The sequence below is a fragment of the Cryptotermes secundus genome, unplaced genomic scaffold, assembly GCF_002891405.2.
Source record: "Cryptotermes secundus unplaced genomic scaffold, Csec_1.0 scaffold429, whole genome shotgun sequence".
Taxonomy (NCBI): domain Eukaryota; kingdom Metazoa; phylum Arthropoda; class Insecta; order Blattodea; family Kalotermitidae; genus Cryptotermes; species Cryptotermes secundus.
The window spans coordinates 274036-296798 of record NW_019725845.1 but is presented as its reverse complement, the minus strand read 5'-3'; the positions used below and the strand labels follow the sequence as shown (position 1 = coordinate 296798).

The window sequence follows — 22763 nt, the reverse complement described above, 5'->3', positions numbered from 1 at the left end:
TGCAGTCAGCACCTTAGCTTTGAATGAATTCTTTATTTTTTATATGTGGTGGACTCGTGTAAGTTTATGGAAAGTTAATATGTTGTTCATACTGACTATTACATAACAGTAGTCTCTTTATCATGTTTCATATCCCTATTATTATGAAAAAGTATCATTAAATTACAAATATATATAACTATCATTATTATATATATATATATATATATATATACAAATCTATATATGCATACATGTTAATTTTTGTTGCACGTTGTTTTTGAGCGACGCCAGTTTTTTAATGCATGTTTTGTCTGTCTGCATGCAGGGATTCGGTTTTGTAACATTCGCAAATAGTGCTGATGCGGACCGCGCACGAGAGAGACTTCACGGCACCGTGGTTGAGGGAAGAAAGATAGAGGTGTGCATGGTCTCTATGATTTACAACATATTTTTCTGTGGTAGCACTCATTTTTAACTGTAACAAACCAAAAACACCTTTCTTTCTCCATCTCCCTTTTTATTTTATTTTGTTTAATGAACCATGTTCTGTCATAACCTAACTCACTTGTTGAGAAATCTAACCAAACTCCACTTCAGTGCCTAAGCATAACCCATTGACTGAAATAATCTGCTTGCACCTAACTGGATGCCACACCAAAAACAGTTGCAATGTGTGATGGACTTGAAAGTACCCACCTTCCTCTGGATATAAGGAGCTCCAGTGTTTGTGTTTCCTTGGTATTGTCTTGATAGCACCCTTTGCTTATAGTTTTGATGTCAGTTTTTGTTAACATGGGAACTTGGCTAGCATTCTTACAGGTGGAATTCAGAAAATTAATACACTTGAATAATGGGCTTGAAGTTTACTAAATTTCTGCTATTCTGAATTATTTCCATGTGTATCATGGGTATTCTGTTTATTAGATAACATTTTAATGATATTTGCCTGCATAATATTGCATATGCATCATCATCATCACTGTTCTTTAGAAAGCACTGTAGTTAATAAAAGTAGTAGCTATGCAACTGATCTTGCCAATTTAAATTTACCATTGTTGAGCATTAAATGGTACATTAGTGTATCAAAGAAGGTTCATTACACTTTCCTATGTACATAGTGACATGTTACATTTCCTTGTGTTTGGCTTGGCATTCAGCAAAGTGCAGCATGACTTCAAGGTGCATCTCTTTAATTCTGCAAACTTGAAGTTGAATTGATTTAGCCAATACAACCCAGTATTGTGTTCTGTCACATGACAGTACATGGCTGTATCCACCCACTGCAGGGCTGATGGAATTGCATGGTTGGCAAACTGTTGCCCCTGCTTACAGAGTTCCAATTTCCTGTACCTGTGTCTCTCTTCTTGGGTGCATTACTGTCAAATAAACAGTTTCTTGACTTCAACGGTAGTATTTCATACAGGCAGAAAGGAGAAAAATTTTACAACAGTTTCCAGGCTCCTGAAAGGGAGTTGGATGGACATCTCATGTTGGTGCAGTTGCATATCATTGCATATCGTAACTGTTTAGAAGCATTGATCTGCCCACATCAGTTGCGCTTCAAGCATGGGACCATGATTTTCTATCCTGTCACCTCTACATATATGTAATACTAGCAGTAACATCACCTTTCCAAACTAATCCATTCATGTGGCAGGTCCATAATTTTTTCCCCCCAACATATCTCCCTATCCATTCTGCAACTCAGCAAAGCAATGTCAAAAAGATGGTCAGTGCCCTTCACAACACAGTTACTGATTGTATAACAAACCTAGCAAGCTAGCAGGCAGTAGTGGGGAAGCTCTAGCTATGCAAGCAAGCAGAGAAATCTGGTGGCTGGGATCATGCGTGATGGTTTGTTTGACATGAGATTGATTGGGGCCTGAATGATGATTGTCTGCATTGACTTGAACCCGGATTCATAATTGTTATGTTTTATTTATTTCATTGAACATTGTTTTCTGCCCGGCATTCTTCCAGGCTATGCTCAGTGTGGTAGCTCGTTTAGCAGGTTGATATGGACTTGATTGAGTGTTTATTGGAATTCCTGTTTCTTTTCATTGATAACGCCTGGAAGTATCTTCAACCCTGCTGACTGCCCTTTATTAAAATCCCTTCATACAGTAGTTGTTTACCCAGCTTGGATTTGATTCTAAAGCAGAGATTCATTTTCACACTAAAATATAATACTTGAGCATTGACAAATAACCCCAAGTGCTCGTTTACTTTTTTTTTGGGCTTGTAATAATTGCTTTTGTATTTGTACTTATTGTTTGTATTTAAGAAACTCTCATTCACTTCTTCTCTATGCGTTTTGACATTCCTTTGCTGATACATACTCTCTGAAGGTAAATATATTTCTAGATATAATGCCTAGTATGTAAGTTGTATAGGTATTAAGGCCCATAACATGTGGTCAAGCACATTGCTATGCTGTAAAGGCATGCTCTTTGCTTGACCAGGTGTGCTGTAGCTTATAGGTGAACAAACCTTGTTTCTTGATGCAGCATATCAACATTGTATTCTACTCTTACCTCTCTAGACGGCCTATATGTAAGTGCCGATGAAAAGTTGTAGTACGGTTTTCTCTTCAAGGAGCATCAGAGGTAAGATGAATTGGTTAGTTCGCTGCAAGGTATTAGCATTATCAAATAATTGAATAATGTTATCTTGTTACCTTATTCCACATTACACATCTACATGTAACAGTCGTACAGAACCCAGACTGCACACTCGCTCGTTACAACACATGCACGAGGTAACTGGGTATTACTGGATGCAACTGTTGTGCCTTTGAGGCATCCTAAAACCTTATTCCTTCCTTATCTTCAAGGCATCTGTCTCCATAACAGTGGAAAACTTTCAAGTTGTGAGATTAAAATTGAGCAGTGTTCATAAAGTAGTGAACTACCCTACCGACACTTCATGAATTTCATATTCTGTTATAGTGTCCTTAAAGAATTGTTTTGTGTGCATTGTCACAAGTTTCTTTATAACTCTTTAGTAACAAAGCAGTTACAAATTTTGTTCAAAAGACCTACCAGGAAGCAGTGTTCACAGTTTGAATCACTCAAGGCCTGAGTTTAAGCACTGTTATCACCCTTGAAGAGTGCTGCATGCATCTGCTTTAAGGGGAAAACAGTACTAGAATTAACTGAGTTAGGTTACTTCCATTTTTATATGTCATTAAGCCAACCATTTTTTTTGCAAAACAAAAAAAAAACACACACACACACACACCACACTCTTTGCTTTGTAGATATATTATTGTATAACTATAATGAATGTTCCTAGATTGATCATGTAAACTGCAATTTTGAGTTGTGATACCAACGTGGCTTGTGAGTGTGAAGACAGAATGGCTTGGGATGGATACTGAAACAGGTTGTCACTATGTGGATTGAAAGTCTCAGAAACATTTTTCCTGGTAATTCTTTATTGCAGTGGTTCTCAAACTTTTTACCTCTGAGACCCCCCTGACAAGAGAAAATACTCTCAGGCCCCCAGCCTGTTTTTTTTTATCAAAATAGAAGTCATGGTATGTTTGACATTTTATTCAGTTTATTTTGTGTTTTTCTATATATCATTTAGCAGTCTTTTACTCAAAATTGAAGTATCACAATATTAGGCCCACAATAAAAATTAGTTTTAACACTTGCAATTAACCAAAATATGTATTGAAATGAAACGATATTTAACTAACAAGTATTTAACTTTTTTCTGCAAAGAAAATCAAACATTTAAATGTCAAAGTTCAGTGTGATGAATGGGCCTGCTTTTGAGAACAAAGTTTATCAAAACGTGGTGTAATATCAGAAATGGCCACTCTAACTTCTTTAGCAATATTTAGCCTTGAACAATACTTTATAACTTTATAACTGCCAACACAGAAAAGCCTGTCTCGCATAAGTAAGCTGTTGCAAAAGGAATCAGGATCTTCAGTGCTTTTTGGCTCAAAGATGGGAATTTCTTGCCAATATGTATCCAGAACTCCAACAAAGACAGTTCCTTAAATTTACTTTTTAATGAAGTGTCACTAGTGAGATGGATGAGTTCTTGCTCATTTACATTCAGAGATGATGGCCCAGGAGCATTTTCGAATGGATTTTTAATGCAATTAAATTCATGAAAATCATCACAAAAGTATTTTTCGAAATTAACTTTCAACATTATGAGATGATCAAGTGGGCAGCTTTTTATGTCCATTGGAAGCGCTGGATTATCAGTGTGTTGTACCGTTGACACCAGAGTAGGGAACATGTCTAGCGTGTCACTTTCCATACTGTTATTCCAGAGCTCTAATTTTCTAATGAATGCCTTCACTTTGTCATTCCAAGAAAGTACAGTTGCCTCATTCCCTTGAAGTGAAGTATCGAGGATATTTAGTTTCTCAAATATATCTGTGAGGTAAGCTATTTTCAATAAAAAAGCCTTGTTGCTGAAACTGTCTGCCAGTAAGTGATCTTCCCCATTTAAAAAACAACACCTCATGCCTCAGCTTAAACATTCTCTTTAATACCTTGCCTCTTGAAAGCCATCGAGCATCACTAAAAAATAACAGAGCAGTGTGTTCGGCACCCATTTCCTCACAAAGCATTTTCAAAAGTCTAAGACTTCAGAGGATTTACCTTGAAAACATTGACGGTTTTTATAACCGTCTGCAGCGCTTCATGAAGGGGTGGGCTGAGTTCTTTAGCTGCCAGAGTCCATACTGCTTCGGGAGTAACAGCTTTAATTTTTGCTTGTAATCCAGCACGGACTCCAGACATTGAACGAGCTCCATCTCTACATATGCCAGTGCGCTTATCCCATGATATCCCATTTTCATTAAAGAAAGGATTAATCATGTCAAAAAGGCTTTGAGCTGTTGCTGTTTTCAAGATAGGCTCACAGAAAAACAATTCCTTTTGCATATTACACTCACCAACAAAACGAACATACACAATCAAATGAGCATCTTTATGAATATCAGTCGCTTCGTCCACTTGAAGTGTAAAGCACTTGTTACACAACTTCTCAATTAAATGCTGATGTAAATCATCAGAAAAGTATGAAATTCTTCTACAAACTGTCATTTCAATTGTTGAGCAGAAGAGTCACCCAACATTGTTGATACTATGTCAATCGCTGCTGGTAAAATCAGTGTTTCTGCAACTGTGTGTGGTTTCTTGCATTTATCAATTCTATGAGAAACCTGGTAAGAGGCTAAAAGGGCCTTAGAAGTCACATTTGTTGTTTTAGCAAATTTCTGTTGGGTGGACTTTAAACCACTAAGCTTTCTAACAAAAAAAAAACTTTTGGTTTTTTTATAAACTTCGGATGTTTGGTTTCAAGATGTCTCTTTAATGTATTAGGTTTCATACTATCTACAGCTAAAATACTTAGACAGATTACACATAAGAACACAACATCAGACAGGCATACCTCTTGATCGCCATTGAGTCTGGCGACAAACTGCCTGACCCCTTCCCAACAGGCGCCAATGAGATGACATAAGTCACTGCCTTCAGCTGCGCATGTACATTGCTGCCTGGAAGAGGATATGGCTGCTGCCAAACTATCAACGCTGCCCCTGGCATACACGTTTTATAATTACCGGCAAAGAGAATAATTATTAGTTACTTTGAAATTCATGATAATTAAAGCCTGTATTCATCAAAAGTTTTTCTATATGTATTTTCTTTGTTACTTTTCTAATTGATTTATGGCAATTTTAATTTTTATCTGTAGGAAAGTATACTGCGCCCCCCTTTCAAGCTCTTCGCCCCCCCCGGGTCGCGCCCCACAGTTTGATAACCACTGCTTTATTGGAATTATACTCTAATTTGATAGTATTGAATATGCATATGATCCAGCACAAAACCTATTTTATATTTTTATTATATTCATAAGATTTAAGTAAATTTTTACATTGCAAAATTAAATAGCATATATCACAGGAACAGACAATTTAATATAATGCTGTCTTCATGAATTACTGATATACTAATGCTGTAAAGTAAAAATGACCAGAAAATTCAAATTATAGAAGAAAATAAGAATGCACATTTATGAGTATATGTTGCTTAGTTTGTTAAACAGATATGTGCAAAAGATTAAATATGCTGAAGTAATGGAGGTATTTTGCCTCCTGTATGACATGAACAAGAGTTGAACACCTATGACTAAGGAAATTGAACATTACGGAAAGAGGACTAACAGTTGATGCTGTGGTATATATCAACATCTCTAGAGGTTGCATGAAATGTGGTTGGTGATCTTCCATTGTGTGTCACTCGTTACAGCCCTTGAAGCTTTATAGAAATGTTAATAAAGAGTGTTAGAAGGAAAGAAATCCACATGTAACTTAGGAAGAAAGTAAAGTAAAATTAAAACAAAATACAGTCAACTCTCGATTATCCGGGATAATTGTGGGGATGGAAATCACAATTAATCGAAAACCCAGTTAAGTCAAATTTTATTAAAAGTAGTGTTGTAATACTGTACCTTCATAATACTATAGGCCTACCTGTATTTAAATTTATTCAACCTCTTTTTTATGTCATCTCATGGCCTATTTAATACTTTTTTTTTTACATTACACTGAAGTATGAATTAGTTATTTCAATCACACTGTTCAGCAACATCCAACACTTTTTACAAATATTCACACTTAACACTTAAAAAAATTTAATATTGTCGTTTGCTTTTTCGTGGCATTTTCCTTCTTACGGATATCCATACGAAGCCTACATAATATTAGCTTGTCACTTAATAAACTGTTCTCTTCACTCACAAGATAGTCTAGTAAGGATTCCAAATGATTAAGAGCAGCACCATGTGATATTTTCTTACTAGCAGCACTGTCCACGTCTTCCTCATTCTCACTTTCGTCCCACTCTTCTGGCTGCACCCCCACTGAACCTATGATTTCGTCACTGCTTAACATTTCAAAGCCCGGCTCTCACGAGTTTCTGTTGACTACTTAACACAACACGCTTCCTCTTACACCCTGACATTTTGCTACACTTGAAGACCGATACAAAGAGACTAACTGGGGCGGTGTATCTGTCCTTGAAACTTTCCACAAATCCTTGCATTCTTTCACCCCTACCCTAGAACATTGTGTTAGCATAATGGGACCAAAAAATGCAGAGCTCGGTTCACACTAGTGTGAAAATAGTGTTACAACTCACCATGTGAAACAAAAGTGAATGAATATTAAACAACATGTAAGCCTCAGAAAAGCCCTGGTTAAGCCGCAAACTGGTTTATCCACCCCTGGATAATCGAGAGTTGAGTGTACACAGTTTTATGTAAAATGAGTTGAGTATATACAGTTCTGTGCTTTATGCATACTGATGAATGAATGAATTAATTAATTAAATAATTTTCCTGGGGAGTAAATCGCGGCCGGCGCTTAAGGCTGACAACCTTACCGCCATCTTTGAGCCAATTGTCTAGATGATGTGAGACCCTAAATGTCTCACAACCCTATGGGCCTTCACAGCCTATGACAGGGATAGCTTTACTTTTACTTTTTTCCCCATTCAAGATGTATACTGTATATTATGAAGTGTTACATACAGGGTGGGCCAGACTCAGTTAGGCAGTTTTTGATTAGGTGTTATTTTTATTGATAAGTGTTAACAATTGCAATGGTTACAAAAATGGAATCGCACACACATAAGTCGTCGATTTTCAAGATGCTGGTCAACCTGGGCACCACCTAAGTCAACGCAGGCTTGCAGACACAAAGCAACGTTTTCACACGCCTTTCTACATATATTCACCGGAACTTTATTGAACTCCTGAACAATCACCTCACGCAGATGTTTCACACTGTCAATGGGATTAGCGTACACCTTGTCTTTGAGATAACCCCAAAGAAAAAAGTCTGATGGGGTGATGTCGGGTGATCGGGCTGGCCACTCCACAGGCCCTCAACGGCCAATCCAGTGTTGAGGAAAAACTTGATGCAAGAACGCACGAACTATATTGGCGAAGTGTGGTGGGGCCCCATCTTGCTGCCACCACAGTTCATCAAAGTTCTCTCTCCTCTGAAGTTCTGGGATGACACTTTCCCTCAGCAACTTTAAGTAGGTTCCCCCATGATGCAACCTTCAAGGAAGAACGGGCCAATCAGTCCTTTGTATGTCACGCTGCCCCACACCATCACTCCCAGGGACTGGAAATCACATTCAATGGTGGCACTGGGGTTCTCTGGCTGCCAAAACACGCAGTTGTGTCTGTTGACCGATCCTGATGTGTGAAATTTGGCCTCATCAGTCCAGACAATATTGCAGATAAGGTGAGGGTTCTCCTGAAACTTGGTCAGCATCAACTCGGTGAACTCAAGTCTCCTGTCGAAGTCATCCTCATTAAGAATGTGAATAAGCCGTGGATGGTATGGTGTCAGCTTCATGTCACTCAAAACTCTCCGCAAACTTGTCCTCGAAATGTCCAGTAAGGCCGACAAATGGCGGGTAGACTTCGATTTCTGAGGAGATGATACCAGTTCCACAGCAACATGTGGTTGTGTGTCAGCAGTTCGGACAGTTCTCGGCTGACCAGGATGCTTGGGATTCAAAGCACTGGCAGTTTCATCAAACTGCTTGTTTATTCGGATGATTGGTCCAGACTCTTCCAACATCCTGCGCTGGACTTCTGATACATTGTTAGTAACTGAGAAAAGGCGCACACATTTTACACGCTGCTCGATAGACAACTGTCTACTGGCCATGATGTTTCCTTGATGCACACTAAGTAGGCAGAGTATTGACCTCATTCACAGCGTACCGTATGATGCTGCCATCTATCGACAACAAAAGGTACTTTCCCATTATCCCGTGTGTTGTTGGCTTGGTTAGTTATTAATGATCAAAAACTGCCTAATTGAGTCTGGCCCATCCTGTATAATAAATGTTTTCATTTACAAGATGTATGTGTACATTGTAGCCGGTCACGATAGCCGAGTGGTCTAAGGCATGTACTGTCTTCGCTCACTTGGAAACCGGGATCGTGGGTTCGAATCCCACTCAGGGCATGGATGTTTAGTTTGTGTGCGTGCGTTTTTCTGTGTTTGTGTACAGGTAGAGACCTTGCGACGAGCTGATCACCCGCCCAAAGAGTCCTACCGAATGTGTAAGATCTAGAAAAACTGAAGTGAACGGAGAAGTTCATGGAGGTAGGCCTAGGCCCACTAGGGCTGAAGTGCTGGGGGGGGGGAATGTACATTGTGGGCAGTAATGACACAAGTGAAATTGCAGCAGGGATGGTGAGGATGACAACGACGACGACGACGATGATGATGATGATGATGATGATGATGATAAATCAGAAGCAGCATACTAATAATACATCAGTAGTAGCTATAGTAATAGTTAGGCTGTTGCTGGTGGTGATGCTCTGGCTTATAAAAACTCCTTTTGTGTTATTGTTGGCTTCATGGGGGATTAGGAAGAGACCAATATACATATTCACAAAGTGACAGCCTGTGTTGGAACTTGCACACAAAGTAATCACGTTGTTTCTTGTAGATTGCAGATTTTGCTGGCTTGAACTGTGCATAAAACAGACAAAACATATAAACAGTTTTACACAGTGTGTTGATAATACACATGACATGCACTGTGCTACCGAGGAACCAGCTTTATTGCAAAGTATCTAATAATGGACGAGTGACTGAGATGCTAGGATTAACTTCATGAAATGTACTTGTAACTCTGAAATTAACATTTTTATATCAGTGAGAGATCAGTTCTCCATTGATCTCAACATAAACTCATCATAAAAGTTGGTTCTTTGCATGAAGACAGTGTTACTCTGCCCAGAACTAAAATTGACTGATCTGGTTTGCATTCTAGCATATTGGAACATGAGTACCCATTGGGTAACTTTTTTTTTTTTTTTCAAACACAGCCAGTAACTCAGTTATAAAGTGACTGTGGATAGTAAGCCTGTACTGCGGTTTCAGATTCAGTTCAGTGCAATAAAAGAGCACTCCCAAGAAATAGATATGGTTCTGGGATAGTGTCAAAAGCTGTATTGAATCCTGACCTGCAGACTAAAGGTAAAAACATATTAGTATTCTTCACTAAGGAAGGTAAGCAGATGGTTTCACAGCTCATATAAAAATTGGGTGTTAAATATGCAGTTCTTGTAACTTCAGTTAGAATTACAGATGATAGAAGTTATTTTACTAGTAACCAATTTTGAATCTTGATTTATGAAAAGAAAATGAGATTGGAAGTAATGGTAATGTTATGAACTATTAATTGAGTTGCTGGTAGTGTTGTCATGTGTCTTCACGTGAGCACCTGGTGATATGACTTCCCCTCCAGTTGCATGGCCCTGCCTCCTTCGGAAGGGGATTCTTGTTTAGATTAGATTACATGCTAATTCTATTATGTTTCTAGTTGTAAGAATACTGTCATGTTCTAAGTTTAACTTCTGTATTTGGTACATACTTTTGGTATTCTTGCTGGATCCACTGTTTGTTAACTTTCCCACTCTGCACTTGCCAGCAGGCTTTACCCAATCCTGATGAAGTTAATTGTTTCTGTTTCCACTGCATGACTTGTGAAGGTTGGGCTGAGTGGGCTGTTAAGTGTAGAACAGGCAAGAGAGTGAATACAGGCAGTGGTGTCTGGTGTTTGCCTCCAGTTTGACATTTTCTTAGTCAGTTGTCATTCAGTGCACTAAATGCCTCTTAGTATATTTCAAATTTTAATTGTATTCAGTCTGAAGTTCATTCTAATTAACAGTAATGTCAAATTCAATTTATAGATAACATTGAATACAGAACTGAGTGTGTTTAGTTATATTAAATATTTGCCTTAACAAATGTGTTTGACAATGTCGCAGGTGAACAATGCCACAGCTCGGGTGCAGACCAAGAAGCCACCTACAGTTCCCAACGGTGAGTTATGCAGTTAGTCTCTTTCTCAAGACAGAGTTGTAATAATTGGAAGAAATGCACAGAGCAGACTGTCATTGATCATTTCACACATTTTTAACTTTCTACGTGACTTGCCAATGTCATGATTTATGTTTCATCATATGCAGTAACTACAATTTTTTTATGCTACATGCAAACAACAGCAAAGCTTCTGATAATAATAGTTGAAGTACACTGTTTCAAGTTCTTCAGATAAACATATTTGCAGCCTTCACTCAGCATTTGCATAGATACACTGTAGATAATGAAATGAAGTGGTGGTCTTTGGTAGAGTATTTCTAGATCACAGCTTTCCTTTTATGTGTAGAAGTCACATTGTTGGATAATTTATTTTCTGTGTTTGAAATTGAAATAGAACTTACATATATGCAGTGTTGAATGAGGTTTTGTGATAATTATGTTGATACTTCAGGTCCACTGTTTTGTGTGTTCAGACTAGTACAAATTTTGTGAATTTGAAATATTTACAAAATATTGCATGTATGTGTCTCTAAATGTTAGTTGTACTTACTCAGTATAACTGTAGTATCTTTACAAAATAAAAAGAGGATTTCCTTCTCTAGTTTAGGGGAAAATTGTGCAACAATAGTGATTGTTCTCTTTATATGTGGCTGTGTTGTTTCTCCTTAGAGGGGCAGCAGGTCCAGTTGCTGCTTTGTAACTAGAGGTCCTTACTTTATCAGTGCTTTACATATTTTTGTTAGTCAACAAAGAGTATCCACTGTACAAGAAAGAATTACCAACAACCCTGTTTTATCTTTGTATAAGATACTGTTGTCTTGATTCAGCTCTACTAGACTGCAGTATTTGAGAGCTTTTGTTGACTTGGTTTCTTTTTCTTTCTTTTTTTTTTTAACACATTTAGTTTTTCTGACTAGGAATGGGACGGTGCCCACACTCGGTGAGAGCTCAGACTTCTCTATCTTGGTGTTGGATTTGATTAATTGGTTGATTGTTGTTGGATTTTCACGTATCTTGTTGTTTTGCTATTCTATTCTTTACCTTTTTTATTTATTTTGTTTTAAATTTGACACTTTCTTCATCGGTGTCTTTATCAACTTTTTTTTGCTGAATTCTTTGGACCAACACTCGGGAAGCTGATTTAAAACGTTCAGCTAAATGCTGAGCAAAAAAAACTCAAACTTTAGAGCCATTTGAAGGTGAATGTGAAGTTTAATTATTTAATGTAGTTTACTGGTGCCAATTAATGTTTTTATTCTAGTTCAAGGTGCTAAATATGCAGAATATACAGTAAAACCAATGTCATTATATACTAATCAGTTCTGATCAGAATGTCTACATCTTATGGTGGCATTGATTTTCTTTGTCGTCTTGGGTTATATATTAAATTGTTTTTTTCTTCACAGCAGGTGTCAGTCTTTATATTGATAGAGTTTCATTCTCTTTAAAATCTTGCCCTTTCGTTATGTTTCTGAGATTGCTGGAAGTCATAGTTTTTCACAACAGCCCTGTTGAAAGATAGATTTTCCATATTAGCTTCCTGGGGTGGGCCAAGCCTGGATGTACTTTCCTGCCAGCAATATTCTTATGATTGGGTGTTGGTCACTAGATTCTCAGCTAGCTCTCTTGGCCTATCCTTTTATATTTGTGTGTGTTGTTTGTGGTGCCACTGAAACTGCAATGCTAAACTGGAAGCAGATGTTTGGTAGTAGTATTGATGATGATGATGCGAGGAGATCGAAGTTTTGCTGTCATAGGTTTTGTATTCTAGATAGTTTTGAGAACATACATAATTATTTATTTTACAAAAATTTACAAAATTTCATACTATGCTTTGTTAGTAATGCAGCAAATCATGGAGAAATTAATATTATTGTTTATCATATGGAAGCTTGTAACATTTGGCATGAGATTAAACATGATATTTTCTACTTGAAAAATATCTCCAGTTTCCTGAGAATCAGTATTCAGATCAGAAAAGACATTAGTCACATGCAGAGCTCTTGCTAAAACGAGAAAAATATTTATTGCTTTAAGTGGTCTGAGCACTAGTGATTGACAAATGTACTGTTTGCACATGATCAGAATACTTTTAATTATACAATGAAAATAATTGATGCAGTGTTGAAGATTGCCATTTAAATTGGTTGTAAAAGTGTTATCCACACCAGAACACACGGGTCCCTCTGTGTTCTTGAACACCTTTGCATTCTGAATGGTCCATTGGAAATAAATTTCACAAAAACACCAACAGTATTGAATAGACCTACAACTTCAGATGTAATGTTTGTGTACTTCTACTTGCTGAAATTCTTCAAATATAGCACGAATGATTTGACTATCACCATGTTCTTAATCATTAGTTTGTAAACAGTATTTAATGTGGAATTTGTAGTTATGTGTATGATCTATCACCATACCAGATTTCATTTGGCCACCATTTTGTTCTTCATTTTGTAAAAGAGGATACATGTTAACCACAGTTGCATATTTTTCGAAGACGTGATACCATTCATAATTTCAGGATCCTGCAATAAATGGTGCTAGTGTTACTGCTACCTCACAAGCTTGTATGTCCAACATGTTGTTATTACTGATTGTGATACTGAAAAGTGTGAGTTTGGGGTGGCCTTCAATGGAATACTGTCCACACTGAATTTCATCATCCAGTGCCTCTTGAGCTGAAACATTCATATAAACAGACAAATATGACTAGCCATATATGGGCATATTTCTGCACATTGTTCAAAGAGTGCATAATAATAGTTAATCTTCTATGGGCACTACAGTCCATGATGAACCTTGACCTCTTTTACTATTGCTCTCTTGGTCCCGATCCTGTGACTTCTCCAATAATAATTAACATGGGGTTATTACTGTTGTAGCCGACGTACAGCTGCCACGAATTTCGCTCGAGCTAGGGTTCTTTTTCTCGGGATACGAGTGCTTCGGAGATGGGAGTGGAACACACTTCGGGGTTAATAAATCCGGGCTCTCCAGAACACCGAATATTGCACTTTTAATTTAAAATTTCATTCAGTGGTTAATATTTGCATTGTCCTTCAAGCTAGCCGCTCCATCCGCCCTACTCGCTACCCTACTGTTAAACACTTCTCTCTTCTCTATCTACCTTTCAACTACTATCCTCCTCTGCTCCCTAAAACCGACTGCCCTCTCTTTACCAGTCCCCCAGTTGGCCTAAAAAACGAAAAAAATAGAAACATGAAAAAAGAAAGCCAAGGGTCGATCCCGGCATCTGACCTACATTCATATTTTTCGAGAAGCCCGTAAACTTTTTTAGGTCTTCAAGGCACGTAAGACCCCTCCTGGCTGGTCTCGCACACGGTCAGTTCATGGGTTTATGATACTGGGAGTAAACGGGATGTTAGGGACAATAGTGGCACCCTTAGCCTAAGGAGGACAATAGCTGAATTACAACTAGACGGTCCCGGGATGGTATCTCGCCGATGGAGCGTCTCTCATGTTATTAAACAATGCATCAGTTGTTCATGCCCTTAGTTAAATAATTTTGGCGAAGGACGTATGGTTACACTATATACCAGTGGTTGGTGTTGATTGTTACTGCTCATCAGACAGAGTGTTGGTGCATTTGACAGAATGTGGAAACATGTAAGATGCCCGTGCAGGATTATGATATATGCCTGTCATTCCTGTATTAAAGGCTCTGATGATATGTTTCCACAATCTCAGAAGGGTGAATTTTAGGTAACTAAAAACCAGAAGGCTTTTCCTTTCAATAACTTACATTTCTGTACTTTTCAGAAATTAATTCGTTGTGCGTGCTGTGGTTTGCCTTCCCACAGATCCTTATAGATACGTGGTATTACTGAGTGTGGATTTTCATGTCTCATTAGAATTTTATAAACATACATAAGAGGAAACCTATGCAAATATACTTCCACTGTGTTTAAATTATTTGTATTGTTTAACGGCTTTTAATGGTGGAGTTTGCATTTATTCTGGATGGTGGTGGTGTTGTGTACCAGCATTTAGTCTTTTCCAGTCTTAACTAATTTGTAGACCCACATGTTTTTCTCTTCCAATATTATGAGCCAAGAAAACCAATGTTCCTATTCCTCTGAATTGCTGCATTACAGACAAAGTTGCCAACCAACTCTGTAGCAGATGTAAACATGCATAAGGTATGCTAGGAAAGTGGTTGGCAAACAGTGGTAATGTTTATAACTACTGTCTGACACTATTACTGTTTCTGTTGTCCCCGCTAAAGGGAGTTGCTTGTGTTTGTGTCGTTCCAGTGTGCGTGCAGTGGCCGGAGGGTAGGTGTCAGCGTGGGGCAACATTCGCTTGCCGTTTGCTAGTAGTTGCTAGCTTGCAGCTTGGTTGGCAAATAAATCGTTGCCTACCACCTCTAAGCAATGTCTTGACTTGCTTTGAATTACCTTTATGTCTACCTCATTGCTTGTGTTGCAATTTGATTTTGCATGTGTTGCTCTGCTATAGACACCATGACTATATCATTCATATAGTATGTTTATAAGGCTCTGCTTTGAGAAGGGGCAGACCTGCACCCTCCCCAGTTGTCAGTATGCCAGTTCCTGCTATTTTCGTGAAAATTGTTGCAGAAGAGTGGGTTATTGAATTGAAAATCAATCAATCTGTTGAACTTAGGATTATATCTAAATCTCCTATTTAAAATTGCAGATGAAGCTAAAGATACTAATTTCATATTTTAATTGAAACTCATGGCTGCCATAACTGACAAAGAGATGAGAGGACACTGCAGTATTCTAAATTGTGTTCCGAGAGTATGTGGTGTTCTGCAGTGAATGTCACTGCTGTGACAGAGATAAGAAAGTAAAAATAACATTCTCTCTAGTCACCCATGAGATCACCAGTATTGAATGTAACTGTACAGTGTCCATCTTATTAGTGTTTGAGACTAAGAAACATGGAAAGATTTTTCACAAGTAACCTACATATCATTCTTAGCAGATTTAAGTGGAATTTTGCCAAGATAATCCCTTGCTGATGCCAGTTTCTTTTAGACACCCGTGTTTCACATAGTATCAATTCCTGTATTCTCAGTATTTACTTGGTATCTCAAATATCAGTGTGCAACAATCTCACTAGCAATGCTAGAGGTCTGCACAGACTGAAATCTTAAAGGCACAATTATGTTGAACTCATCAAACCAATAATAGTAAGCAGGCTGGAGAAGGAATGTGGAGCCTTTAATGTCATTTTTCAAAGGTAGGAAGATTGGGATAGATAGTGGCCCAGAGGAACCACTGAGTGGTAGAGCAAGTCAGGAGAGATAGTAAGGAACCATTGGCTCTAAAAGGTCTGTTCCAAGTGCTAAGGGTTAGGAGGTAAGGAGGAAAGATGTGATAGCTAACAGGAGAGGATGAAGAAAAAATTGAAAATATGGGGGATAGATATGATCAGCCAAATAAGAGGGTGGAAGACGATGGATGCCATATTATTTTTTTATTATTATTATTAGTGGGGTGAGACTGAGTCCACTTGGTACTGCAGCCACTATTGGGTTATTGTACCAGCCCCAGATGATACTTGGTGGTGATTGTGGAGCAGTTGGTGGAATGAAAATTGGCAGGGGAAACCAAAGTACATGGAGCAAACCTGCCCCAGTGCCACTTTGTCCACCACAAATCCCATATGCCCTCACCCGTGCTGCCACAGTGGGAAAAGGATGCAGTAACAAGGGCAATGTCCCTTACAGTTCGATGCAGTGTTAAAAATTGAGCAGAATGTCTGAAGGAAACCCAAAATGTTGTAATACTTCACAGAAGTCATCTAAAATAAATTAAAGCTTTCCTCACAGCAGGTCTTATTATTGTACTCCTCAGAGGCAGCGAACTGGGTGCACTATGTTGAGACATGGGGATGAGTTTGCGTTGTCAGTAATTAACCCTTTCACTCCTAGTATGTCTTATCACTATATCACGTGTTGGCCAAAGTCCACAACTTTATTTACAACTATTATGGAAAGCACTGCACACCATACAAAGCCATTTTTACTAGCCCTGTGAAGTACCTGCTCCACATGACCATGGAGCATGTGCCTCGCTGTGCAGATGCAACCTTTTACATTTCGTAAGCTAGAGGGCAGAAGAATGCAGCCATTGAAATGAATGATGCTTCATTACATTCCCAGTAGATGACTGTGCACCCACCAAGCTTGAATGAGATTGGTGCAAAGAAACCTGAGATTTGAAACTCTAAATTTGCAATACAGGTTTTGTCAATCGCAGCAAGGACGCCATGTTTTTCAGAGATTGACATATGTCGACCGCATCAGTGTAAGGGTTAATATTTGTGTAACTAGGAATCCTGCATAATACATATACTCGTAATATGCATATGGTACTGGCACTGTCAGTGTAAAGTTTCTAGATCATTTCCTACACCAAGTACCTGGTAGCAAGTAATAAATTCGTTTGCTTTATTGTCAATATCTAGTTATTTTATGAACTTGCTGTTTCAGAATACAACAACCCATTTTGCATGTCATTTCTGTCAGTCAAAGATCCATAGACGAGATCCCATGATTGACTGTAATACCTCATTTGCTTCAAATGTATGACAAGATATTTTAAAATACCCAGACATGATGCTTTTCTTAATCATCTCTCATGTCTGTCCCCTTATTAACTGTTGCAGTTGTCATTATGGTAAGAAAATGGCATTAAATGGATATAAATTTGGTTATGTTCTAAGAAACGTCTCTTTCTGATATGGATATGTGGTCATGGTGAGAGTATCCTAAAAACTGGACCCTCAGACTGAACTACATTCATAGGAAAGTATTTTTTTAATAGTCAGTCAAAGTATATTAATGTGAGTAGCAGAGAATGTTATAGCATTGTAATCACTGAACACTAGATTCATATTATGCATGTCTGTACTTCTGCTTTGTGCTTCAGCAAATGCTTTCAGTGTTGGGAGCCCTCACTACCTGGTGACTGGTAATATGGTAACAGTTTTACTGTCTTTGGAATGTCCTTTTACAGCCTTATTATATAAACATCTTGATGAGAAAAGAATTCTGTTTGACTATTTTGGTAGAATCTGTAGAGATCATTAATCATTGTGACCAGATAACAGTCCATTTAAATAGTAGTCTTGAATAAAAATATTAATGCCATCCAGTGTGATTGATAAATTTTTTTTTTTTAATTTCATCCTTCACATGTTTCATTTAGAGCTACCATCGTCAGTACATACAGAAACTACTATTGCAATGTCATCAATATAAAATATTACATCCTTTAACAATTACTAAGATGTGCATGAATTTGTTAAACATTTGTAAAGTATTATAGTTAGCCTGTTTACAAAGTAATGTTTAAAAAGGTTTTGTTAAAATCTAGAACGAATTTGGTTCATGTCTTTATACTTATCTTTAAAGGAAGATGAATGTATTACATGTTGTGGTTATGTTGTTTGAAGAACAGGACTCTTTAGTTTTGTCCAGTTGTTCAGGCCATGCTGTGTTATGAAAGTTTAAAAAAACATTTATCAATCACACTGGAGGGCGTTAATATTCTTCTATAATATTACTAGTGTGAGGGACCAGGAAGAACCAAGTCAAGTAGTCTTGAGCATTAACTTGGTCTGAATAAATGCATTTATCTTACACTCTTGAAATGTGTTTTCCACTGAAGATGAATGTCCGTAACTGAAAGTGAGAGCAGCCCTTTTCATGCGGGCCGAATGGTTATATATAGTTCTTTAGCCTTCAGATGAAATTTTGTTGTTCATAGTGATCACATAAATGATCTGTGGGTAGTAGCAGTGGTGAATCATGTGTGGACTGGTTATTTATTTATTTTATGAATGTTTGTGTATGTAGAAAATTACTGTGTTTTGGAAGTGAAAATTAACTTCAGTATAGAAGCCTAATTTTAAGCCTGACAGAAGAATTATGCCCATTTGGCAGAATGTATATTTTTTTTACTTCTTGTACATGAAACTTGACATCTGCAAGAACATTTAAAGATGTTAATGTTTGTGCCGAAAAATATTTACATAATCTCAGGAACTCTGATTTTGATTAAATAAGTTATCAAGTAATTACTGTATTTTGTATGAATTGTTCTGTTAACTGTTTAATTGACACACACTTGATTTGTAATACTTGAGAATAATATGGATAGCAGAAAATTGAGTTTAGAGTAGAACACCAACTTGCTTCATTAATACTGTATGTGGTAGGTGAATCTTGGTATGTATCTCTGTAATTGTTTCAAAATTTAGTTGCATATTTTGTGATTTATTTTCCCATGAACTGAAAGTTGGTACAAGTTACAAGGTAGTGTTTTTTAATGTAACATGATTTTCTGCTCAGATTTGCTGTCTGTAGAAGAATTATCATCTGAAGTGGAAGACTAATTGGCGTAGTTGATCATTTTGTCATAGTTGACAGTGGTGCATATCCTTACACAGATAGCAGTGTACTGTCCTACGTTGATTAGCCTTGCTTACTGTCTGTAATATCCTGTTACCTTATGTGGGTCAGGCTACCGGCTTCCAGCTGTGCCCTGGTCCTGGCTAGGGGGTACAGGGACCCCTCTCACAACACCTTCCACCTCTACAGCAGCTCCCCTGGTGTTGACACCTCGTACTGCTCGGAGGAGGTACTATTCAACTGAGTTACGGTGTGCCGGGCCTTGTACAGTAATATATAAGTGGGGTAGAAGAGATGCCATTCCACCATATGTATAGTATGACAACGGTTTGTCTCAGTATCCTCATATTTCAAACATTTCTTAGGCCCATAAAGTAAAATGCTGGTAGTTCATTGCAGCTCGCTTACCTCCCAGCCTGCCATTTTTAGCAGTGCCCTAGCTACTGGCAGTATTTCATGGCAAAGAAACAGATGGCAAATAAGCTACGTGTCCGAAAAATAGCACCATTCATTGACTGAGGAAGAAACTACTTGCTCAAAGTACTTTCAGATATAAAAATTATTGTTCTCGTTCAAGTAATCTTTAATGACCGAACTTCTAAATGGTCTCTTGGGTTTGAGGTTGTGGTGGTGGCTGTGAAGTGGCTGTTACAGTCTGGTTAGAGCCTGATGACTGAGTGGAATGTATCACCTTGCATCTTCATGTTTGAAGGGTAAGGCAAGCTAGAAAGCTTGCCGCCTGCATTTTCCTGCTTCTTGTTTGATTTATTCTTTGACCCCAAAGATGAATATAATATGTTCCACTAAAACACTAGGCTGTTTGAGAACTATCTGATGTTACAGTGCACGATAATTTGGACTTAGCACCTATAGAAGATATCATCTGTAGAAAGATGTATATCAGTAAAATCATTTTATCTCTTCATCTTCTAACAGTGAAGATACCCATATATACAGCAATATTTTGATTAGTGTCTGACAAGTTAATCAGTATGGAATTCATATGCAACAGACATTACTGTAGTAAAATTGATATACAGAACATCTATCCATTTTTTCTTTGGAATATTTTCATGTACATGCAATATAACCTGTATTATAATAAGTTTTGCGTTATCCTTGACCAAGTCTTGAATGAGACAAAATATGGTGGATTGGCATCGGGTACCATGTGTTTGTGTGTGATCTCACAGCAGTGTTGGAATGGTGTGACCTGCATGGCTGTCCTAAACATTCAGGCGCATGAATTGGATTTATAAGATTTGTTAAAATGTACAAAGAAATGTGTGATGAATATGCCTGTTTAATGTGACATTGTCTTACAGTTCATGCTAACTGCAGGAACAGTCCACATCAGATTTTGCATATGCATCTGGGACATATGGGCAGTTCCCCTTTAAGGACCAGAAATGAACTTTCTTTGTTTCCCCTTTACTCCAACAGTCACAGAAATTTATTAGACTAATGAAGCCCTCTTTAGAATTCTTTTGAACACAGGAGATTTGGTGTATTAGAATGGATTTATTTTGGATTTTGGCAGTAAAACCCATGAATGAAATTTATTTAAATTATTTTTAAATTAATACTTGAGAGTGACATCCTTATGGTTCTCTATTGTTTTTGAACACACTCTGCGTTTTCTGATGCTATATGCATTTCAGCTTGCCTCAAATTTTATCAAAAGTGTTCTCCTCCACTGCTCAGAAGCAGTGTGTTAGGTGACTATGTTTGCATTAGGCAAAATTGTCAGAAGTAGTACTAAATTATTTTGTGGCGCATATTCTTGTGATCTTGTTTTCCCAACTGAAGATGCTTCAGTACGGTCATAAATGAACATATTTAGAAATCTATAGGTGTAGAATTTTACCAGTACTGGTATTTTTGCATGTTGTATGGCCCAAAGGAGAAGAGCCAGTTGCAGAAGAGCATGAAGTGTATTTTTAATTAATGAAGGGTATATTCCATATAACATTTTCACACAAGTGTGGCATTGGGAAACTTTTTCTTCATACTTCTAGCTGAAGAAATGGCCGTTTTGTGCTGCTATTACAATATCCTCAGCCCTGTCAAAAAATATAAGTAATCAGAGGTATGTCAGAAATGCAAGAAATGTTTGTAGTTTGAGGGGTATGTTGCAAGGTCCAGAGGGTTTGCATGACATAATGACTGAGCACCAGCCCAGGTTGAGACACAAGGCCCGGTGGACTGTTGACTTGATCCCTTTAACCCCTGCTACGTCCTAGACACAGTGAAGGCCTGGTAGCGTGATGTGATGGTGTGTGGGCGTGCTGTGCATGGTCTTGTTTGTGTGTGTCCCAGCAGCTGCAGCGCTGCGCGGTGTGGCAATCCAGCGTGGGAGGGCACGTACCGCATACCCAGCGGCTGCAGCAGCTGCTGCTGCATTTGCCCGTCACCCAACGCCGCTTACTGCTGCAGCTGCTACTGCACTTCATGGATACACACCGTGAGTACCATTTCGTGTCAGATCACTAGATCTCAAGGTAAAACTCATCCATATAAAATATCTTAAATAATACTTGTTGGCAGAAAGGTATACTTGTTTTAAAATCTTAACACAGTCATGCAGGGGCCACAAGGACAAAAGTAAATTCTGTTGGATAGGTTGGAGCTGCCTCCAGACATTCCCTTTAAGACAAAAACACCATGTTATGTGCACATGGGTTGCATATAGTTTTCTTTTGAATTGTTACAGATCATGGCATAGAAAATTAGTAGGATAATTTTTCTGGATGCATTCTGTCAGCGTTTCCCATTTTATTTGACATGGAACCAGTTCATGTACTCAGATTTTTTACTGAACTCATTTGCAGTCTGGTTTCTTCACAAAAGATAGTCTCTAATTACTGCATATGATAATGAAATTATTATTTTGGTTATACTCTCATTACTGCAAATGATAATGAAATTATCATTTTGGTTATAAGAACATGATGGACTATTAATAAGCATTCTGTACTATGACAGCTTGTAACCTTGCAGGTGTTTACCAACATTCAAAGGAAAGCAGAGCGTCTGTCTTCTCAGAATACATAGGCTTATGTTCCTTTGAAATGTTGGTACCTATCCACCAGGCTAGAACATAGTGTTATGATCCTGAGGACCACATTAGGATTCTTCACCTATATGAGAACCCCGTATATTCTGACCTTTCTCTCTCCATGAGGTTGAAATAAAAGTGGAGCTTTATACTCCATGGAGACCATATCAAAGAACATTTATGCCACATGTGGCTTTATGACTGTAAGAAAACACAACATTATGTTGGACTGCTGCATCTTTAACCAGAATACTAGCTTCCTGTTAGGATACCAAAATATGGGAACTGTATTAATGGAAGCTGTGGCCATGTTTATATTGTGACATGTTGACCCCTACCTCCCCAGCGGTATGTGGCGGTAACGTAACGCTCGCGTTACTACGGTAATATGCGAGTTCCCGCCCCGCCACTCC

General features: G+C 38.0%; 1 protein-coding gene across 27 annotated transcripts in view; it reads left to right on the top strand.

Annotated features, from left to right (window-relative positions):
• LOC111863713 (RNA binding protein fox-1 homolog 1) overlaps positions 1–22763 on the top strand; it is a 597437-nt gene that overhangs the window by 550132 nt on the left and 24542 nt on the right. For 10 of the 27 annotated variants that reach the window (XR_004512941.1, XR_004512940.1, XR_004512942.1 and 7 more), the window contains 5 exons: positions 308–400; positions 10828–10882; positions 11787–11822; positions 19404–19521; positions 21612–21756. Coding sequence is in view for 16 of the 27 variants with exons in the window: in XM_033751174.1 (XP_033607065.1) it covers positions 308–400; positions 10828–10882; positions 11787–11822; positions 19404–19521; positions 21612–21756 (447 nt within the window). In the remaining 11 variants the exon portion in view is untranslated. Of the gene's footprint in view, positions 1–307; positions 401–10827; positions 10883–11786; positions 11823–15159; positions 15181–19403; positions 19522–21611; positions 21757–22763 lie in introns of all 27 variants that reach the window. The other 17 variants (XM_023850273.2, XM_023850268.2, XM_023850261.2 and 14 more) reach the window with 8 other exon arrangements.